This window comes from Lactuca serriola, chromosome 2, assembly GCF_051521515.1.
Source record: "Lactuca serriola cultivar US96UC23 chromosome 2, Lser_US96UC23_V15, whole genome shotgun sequence".
NCBI classification, from domain to species: domain Eukaryota; kingdom Viridiplantae; phylum Streptophyta; class Magnoliopsida; order Asterales; family Asteraceae; genus Lactuca; species Lactuca serriola.
Genome location: NC_136409.1, coordinates 37,732,360 through 37,740,472, shown reverse-complemented (window position 1 = coordinate 37,740,472; position 8,113 = coordinate 37,732,360). Strand labels below are relative to the sequence as shown.

Genomic DNA, 8,113 nt, shown 5'->3' with positions numbered 1-8,113 from the left:
GATTGGTATTACTAAATGGTCTTTTATGGTTGAATTAAAAATAAAATTTTTACCTTGAAATTTTGGGACGTTTCAAGTTGGTATCAGAGCCTTGGTTTGAGGGATTCGGGTATCCTCTTAGGCATGTATGAACTCAAACTGAGGGTTTGGTGAAACTTTTATAAAATAAATGTTTAACTAAATTATTTTCTAATAAAAGAAAGGGGTGGTATGTGTGTAATCGGCCGAGCTCAAGTAAGTGATTCCTAGAATACCCTTACATGTTTATTATGTTATCTGTTATGAGAATTGCATGCTAGATTTGGGCTAAGGATCTGCTTAGGATTTCATGTTAGGAGAGATTCCTTTATATGCCTGATTGTTTGCGCTTTTCAAGTTGCATGATAGTATGGTTTTCAGATAATTGGATAGAATGGCTTGATAAGTTGGTACGCTGGTTAGATTTTTCCATTTCCCGAATGTTGCTTGCTTTATGCTTTGTAGAAATCTTAGAGATGTGGGTTTTATACTAAGTGAATATGTCAAGTCACATGGTGCATAGTTTAAATAATCTCAGAGTGATGGATTTGACCCTATTGCGCAACTCTTGTCTGAGTCCAACTATCCTAGGGTTGAGTCTTTTACTCGAACGATTATTTGAGCTTTGTTGCATGTGATTGTATTCATGAAGTACTTAGTTGACATTAGCGGGAGTTTTTCAGCAACTAATGGAAGGGTGAGGTCGGAAACCTATGAGAGCCTAGGAAGTGCTTTAGTGGTTTGGATGTGCTGTTTAGAGAGTATTTGAAATATTAGCTTGAAATGGTGACTTGGAGGATTTGGGGCGATTCTTGAGGAAAGTATGGATATTTGTGGAAGGTAGTATTGGGCTCGTACTACTGAAAGCACATGATCCATACTCGAATCGAGGAGGGTCACGGAGAGTCTAGGAAGCCTATTGGATGATGATTCATGGTTACGTTCTGATCATTTGTATGATTGCTTTTTAGTATGGTGATGATCACCCAATGAGGAGGTTCGGGTTCTGGTTCAGGCTCAAGTGCAAGTGTTGAGCCAATTGATGAGCGGATGTGGGAATTTATCTCATCGGAGATCACTCGTGGTATTTTGGAGCAGACTTATTTGATCTTTGGCACGATCAAGGAGGGGATTTTGGAGATTTTGGATGAGCGTTCGGGCGTGTTCCATACTGAGATTATGGCTATTTTGGGAGCTCATGTTCTTTCCTTCTGTGAGTTTTGTGCTTGCGGAGCTCCCGAGTTCTTTGGGGAGAAGGACCCCATTGATAGTAGGAGATGGTTAGCGGACATGGTTTATTTGAAAGACTCATATTTCCAATTTTATGAATTTTGGCAGTAGACCCATTTGGGTGATCAACTCTAAGATTAAGATTAGAAACATTCACAAGATCATTTAAATTTGACTCGGAGGATGTCATATGTTGATTAGCTCAAGAGTCAACAATCCACTTATCAAACTTAAAATAATTTAAAAAAAAGAGTTACACGAAGTACCTGCCATATTGGCACTGGCAGTTACTTCATCTATGGATTGTTTATCACCAATAAGCTAAAGAAGCTTAGAGAATTGTTCTTGAGTGAGAGATCTAAGATCAGAATTGTTATCACTAGAAGAGAAAGCATCAGTACTAGTAGAAATAACATTGTTGCCGGAGAAGGATCTCTCAGAACCATTGTGATTAGAAAAATTATTGTTGTTGTAGTTATTAGAAGATCCATTTCCCCTATTTCTAGGTTTAAAATGTTTAGGATATCCAACAAGTTTAAAACATTTTTCAATTGTGTGACCTTTAATACCATAATGCATACATTGAAGACCTTGATTAGGACCTTTATTTCTTTTACTATCATTGAATTTACTATTAAAAACAGCAGTGGTTTGAGATTTACCAGAATTATTAGACACAGAACCATTTTTTTGAAAAGATTCTTCTCTTGATATAGTAGCAAAAGCACTTCTAACATTAGGTAAAGGATCAGTTAAAAGAATATGACTTTTTACTTGATTGTAACTTTCATCAAGACCACTTAAGAACTGCATAAGTTTCATAAGTTTTGAATGATTATTTAATTGAGTAGAGGCAACACAAACACATTCAATTAAGTTGGTTAACCCATCAAATTCATTCCATAAGGAATCAAGTTTATTGTAGTAGTCAGAAACATATAAGCCATTTTGAGTCAAAGAGTTAATTTTTTGATGAATGTTAAAAATAACAGACCCATCAGATTTACAATAAGTTTCATTTAATTCATTCCAAATGTCAACAACCTTTTCAGAACCAGCATGTCCTGCATAAATGGTCTCAGAGATGGATCCAAGAAGCCAAGAACACGCGACAACATTGGCTCTTTCCCATTTAAGAGCCTTGATGGGATCGTTATCAAGTTTATTAACAATTCCTTCAACAAAACCTAATTTATTTTTAGCTTTAAAAGCTCTAGTCATAGAGCTTTTCCAAATTCTGAAATTTTCAGTTCCAAGCAATTTAAACGAAATAATAGTTCCAGTTATAGTATTTGTAGGATGAATATACAATGGATCATCAACATCTGGAGAGTCAGGGATCTTAGTCCCTGATACATTAGGAATCTCCCCAGTCATAGTAAATCAATGAACACAACAAGGATAGAAAAAAACAGGGAGCACACAAAAAAAAAACACAGAGGAACCTTAAATCAAAGATCAGAATATTCAGCCAATAAAATGGTGAACTAAGATCAACATTCAGGCCTCGATAAAAACAACAACATAGACAAATATGTAGTAGAGCAATAGCAAGACAGACCACAGATAACCAAGACAGAAAAACAACCTAAACATAAGGTTGAAGACTTACAGTGATCGAGTAGAATCTTCAACAACAGCAATGAAGAATCCATAGATTTTAAAAAACACGTACCCGCAATGAAATGAAGGGATGAAACTATTCTCTTTAGAGATATTTTCAGAATTACTAGGTTCTGATCTCTAAAGGAGTTAAACAAGAAGACGCGATACCATTCTTTTTGAGTTATTTCAGAACTTCTAGGTTATGTTCTCAGAAAGAGTTAATCGGAACCCAAAAAACATCGAGAACGTCGATAAATTGTTGTATTCACTAGCAAGAAGCACCAAAGCCAACTTCCTGCAAAGGAAACAAGTGCTCGCAGTAACCGAGATCTTAACAAAAAAGAAAAAAAAATGGACAACGTCTAAAACCCTAGATCAACACTGTTTATGTTAAATCTAGAAGTTAGGGCTGAAACTTAGATCAACAGAACAAGTGTCGAGCAAACAAAATCCAGACGATTAGACAAATATGAAAACAAATAGAGAAGGGAAAATTAACCTTTGTGTTATCACAATGATCGAAGCGGTATGTACAGACGAGCGATCAAAGCAGGATATGCGAGAGAACCTCGTTCTGATACCATGAACAAATTAACACATGTAATTTCCCAACATGAACAATATATATTATTAATAGATCAATTCGTTTACATAACAATTACACAAAAAACCTCACTACATCAGTCCTAACTACTCTCAACTAATCTACTCTCAATCATATGAACAAGATCAAAATTACTTCTATAAACAAGAACAAATAAACAACTGAATACAGAAACCCTTGAACTAGAGAGGTAAACTAATCTGAGATATTCTGTGTATGTCGATTTCTAAACAGCTCTATCAATTTGACTTGAATATATATGATCCAAATCACAACCCGCGTGTTAGGGAATAAAATATACATGCAAGTCCAAAAACATTCCAGAAGTGTACAGAAACAACCCAACAACAAATAACATTAACAAATAGAAATATAATAGTCAATTTTAGTTTGAAATAAAATGTTAATTCAACACTCATCCATTCTGTTGATGTCATATTATCATTAATTCATTATGAATATATTTTCAGGAAATTCTATATGGAAGAAGCGAAAAAAACGACAATAAGAGTTTAAGGGATGAATCAGATCCGGTCATTGATGGTACTAATGAAATGTAACGCCCATATATCCGGGCTAGTCAATTTAGAGATAATAGGGGTCGAAAACGACTTTTCGAAAAAAGATTATTTATAATAGATAATCTTAACCAAGTTGTAGAATATGTCTCAAGGGTTCCGTACATATAAAGAGCGCCGAAATCTGAGTTATAACGAAGAAGTTATGACCCGTCAAAGTTTCGCGACGGAACCGGCACGGCACCGGGAAGATGTAAATTGTGAATTTATGATAGAACGACTTTTAGCCTTAGTAATCTAAATGAAAGTTGTAGAATATGTTAACTTGAGAACGTCCATAAAAAGAATGCATAAATCTGAATTCGTATGAGGAAGTTATGATTTTTCGAAGTTTCGGTTTAGCGGTCTACAGCTCGAAGTTCGAGTATTAGATTGAGCGGTTTTTAGCCGACACAACCTAAACGAGAATCGAAGATCTCGTTATTAGTAGCGTAACAATAAAAAGACAGACGAAAATGGACATCGGATGAAGAAGTTGTGAGATTTTAACGGACCAATGTTGTCCCAGCCTGTTAAAAATATAACTTTAAAAATAAAGTCAAAATTAGCCGACGAAGTCTAAACAAAAGTTGTAGAGTACGTCTCCACCTACGCGTGGATATAAATAACGTCAAAAACGGATTTCGTATGAACAAGTTACAAATTATAATAGCATATTTACGTATTAAAATAAAGTATAAATCATATATACGTACACACACACACATACACACACACACACACATATATATATATATATATATATTTATATATATCATTAGAAATGTATCGACGATGCGCTCATTATAAGACTAATGTTGAGTTCTTTCGACATTAGTTTAGTACAAATATCGTTAAATCTATTTAAAATAGTAATATAAAGGGGTGTTTAGTTGTTTATATAACTATAAGGTCATTAAGTAATTATGGAGGGTAGTTTTTGAAAATTCAATTAGTATAAATAAGAGCCTCTAGCTCTCATATTTCTTGCACTATTCTTTTGATTCAAGAGTCTTTCTCTTCTTATCCCCCCCGAGCATTTCGATCCCTCGTGATTCGACTTCTCTTTCTGTAGTTTTAGTATAGTAAGGTGAGCGCTGAAGCGCTGCACGAATCTTTCTTAGAAAGATTCAGCGACGAAGTTCTGCCCCTGCAGAGCCCGACTCCTAGCTAAAATCCCATTGTAAGTAAGTTATGTTTACCATATTTTAAATATAGTTTATATTTAAAATTATTATTGTTATTATGAACTTATAATAAATATTTGAGCTATTATTATAACTTATATAAGTGTCGTTATAATATTTTTTAACTACTCGCGGTACGGGGAATCTGGTTTAAAGGGCCGCATAGGGTTGTTGGATGTCAGAAGTGCTATATGCCAAAATGGTCTTGCCCTATGGTGTTTTATGTTTGGCATCTGTCTGTACATAGTGGTTGGAAAGTATTGTTTAAACGCTTATATAATAATAATAATAAGACTAATAATTAGTCACGGTAAATATTAGACTAAAATCTAGTGGTAATAATACTAGGTTTCGTCGAAAGAAATTATTTTAAAGTAAACGAAGCGTTGTCCGAGTACCGAGTCACCACATTATCAAGTGAGTGCATGGTTACTTTCATCTTACACATAGATATGAAGTATTTTATATAAACTATGTGCTATGTGTGCATATTATCTTAATACTTGTGGTCTATGCTGGATGAACGATTTTATACATGTTTTAAATGATTTAAACTGTATATGTATTTTATATCTACGATGATGTTGGGGTAAAACATGGGTAGATGTAATATGAGTTGGATGATGAGTTGAGAGGTGTTATAAACCACGAGGTGAGGGTGAGGGGTGGATGATGTGAGAAGCCTTTTCCCAAACGATGGCCCCGTCATTCAGCAGAGTATGGATGATAACCACGGACTATTCTAGACAGTCCAGTGGAACACTAGCAGGCTCGCAACCTGTAAGTGTTGTGAACGATGTGTTCACCAGGTGTACTCTAAACCCTGGTGATCATGCGGACTTGATGCCTAAACCTTGGTGATCATGCAGACTTGATGCCTAAACCCTGGTGATCATGCAGACTTGATGCCTAAACCCTGGTGATCATGCAGACTTGATGCCTAAACCCTGGTGATCATGCAAACTTGATGCCTAAACCCTAGTGATCATGCAGACTTGATGCCTAAACCTTGGTGATCATGCAGACTTGATGCGTAAACCTTGGTGATCATGCAAACTTGATGCCTAAACCTTGGTGATCATGCAAACTTAATGCCTAAATGTGACAATAGTCAAATTCGGGTCAAGTCTGAGCCGAACAAAGTCAACGAGTCAAATCGGTCAACTCAATTAAACCTTGTATATTAGGGTTTGTATTATGTAATTCTGTATAACTCACTATCTTAATGAGAAAACATCACCTGGAAAAATTGTGTGTTCAATTTTTCTTAACCTTAGTACTAAACAAGGAACAAGAACAATAAAACAATGTTGCATACTCATCGGGAGTATGCAAGATCCTTAAACAAGGCTTAACGGGGTTTACGGACCTTGCATTGCGAAGCCAGACACCCACATTCGTCACACACAAAACCGCTCTCAATCGTTTTCACTCCATCTCTTCTTATCGGAAATCTCTCCCAAATCTCTCTAAGAATGTGAAATCTCTCCGAAATATCTCTTTGTATGTGAAATCTCTCCAAGAATGTCAAATCTCTCCCAAATCTCTCTAAGAATGTGAAATCTCTCCCAAATCTCTCTAAGAATGTGAAATCTCTCCCAAATATCTCTTTGTATGTGAAATCTCTCCAAGAATGTCAAATCTCTCCCAAATCTCTCTAAGAATGTGAAATCTCTCCCAAATATCTCTTTGTATGTAAAATCTCTCCAAGAATGTCAAATCTCTCCCAAATATCTCTAAGAATGTGAAATCTCTCCCAAATATCTCTTTGTATGTGAAATCTCTCCAAGAATGTCAACTCTCTCCCAAATCTCTCTAACAATGTGAAATCTCTCCGAAATATCTCTTTGTATGTGAAATCTCTCCAAGAATGTCAAATCTCTCCCAAATCTCTCTAAGAATGTGAAATCTCTCCCAAATCTCTCTTTGTATGTGAAATCTCTCCCAGATCTCTCTTTGTATGAGAAATCTCTCCAAGAATGTCGAATCTCTCCCAAATCTCTCTAAGAATGTGAAATCTCTCCCAAATATCTCTTTGTATGTGAAATCTCTCCAAGTATGTCAAATCTCTCCCAAATCTCTCTAAGTATGTGGAATCTCTCTCAAATCTCTCTCAAAATCTCTCCCAACTTTCTATAATCACTCGGGGCATCCCGACCCTCGAATTTGGCGAAAACAGCCCAAAAACGGAAGTCTACGCGAAAAACGGACTTAAGGAGCCGAAACCCCTCTTAGGACCCGAAACCCCTCTTAGGACCCGAAAGCCCTCTTAGCCCTTCTGAGCCGAAGGCTGCTGAACCGAACCCGAAAGGTCCTCTCGGGCCCGAACCTCGCATGCCTCACCCGAACCCGAACGTTCGGTACATTTCGGGTCTGACCACTTCCCCTTCTGATGACCTACCGAGCCTTCGCTTCTGATGACCTACCGAACCCTCACTTCTAAGCCTTGACCGAGCCCTCGCCCTCGCCTCTTCTTCTGGTTCGCACTCGCTTCCGGCTCGGCACCAGCAAGGACCGAACCTCGGCCTAGGACCGAGAGGTCTCGCTGGGAATGCCTTTCTTCCCGGTTTTCGACTAATGTTGCGTTTTAGGCCCGTTTTTAATTGTTTTAACACGGGGTTTTCACCCAAAACTTTATTTTGACAAATAAGACCCCTAAATTAATGATTAATCACATTTGAAGGATAAAACCTTATCCAAAAGAGGGTAGGTGAAGTACAAAGGTAGAGTGTTGACCTTACCTTATTTTATGACACAAGCAACCCCATACCCACTCCATGCCTAACCCACACTCCTCCCCACCATACCTTGTCACTTCCTTGTACTTTTTACCCCTCTCACAAGCCATCCCCACGTTTTTAGGGCTAGTCACTCAACCTTTCTCCTCATTTTCTTTCAATTACTCTCATTTC

At 37.0% G+C, this 8,113-nt stretch overlaps 1 protein-coding gene across 1 annotated transcript; it reads right to left on the bottom strand.

The window, feature by feature from the left end:
* Nucleotides 1–1,569: 1,569 nt before the first annotated feature.
* On the bottom strand, nucleotides 1,570–2,625 carry LOC145089170 (uncharacterized). The gene has a single exon (XM_079027646.1). It carries the CDS (start codon nucleotides 2,623–2,625, stop codon nucleotides 1,570–1,572), a length of 1,056 nt encoding a protein of 351 aa, XP_078883772.1.
* Between the last annotated feature and the right edge of the window lie 5,488 nt (nucleotides 2,626–8,113).

What these genes read in the sequence shown, in the direction of transcription:
- LOC145089170 (XM_079027646.1), bottom strand. Translation starts at nt 2,625, where the DNA reads ATGACTGGGGAGATTCCTAATGTATCAGGGACTAAGATCCCTGACTCT.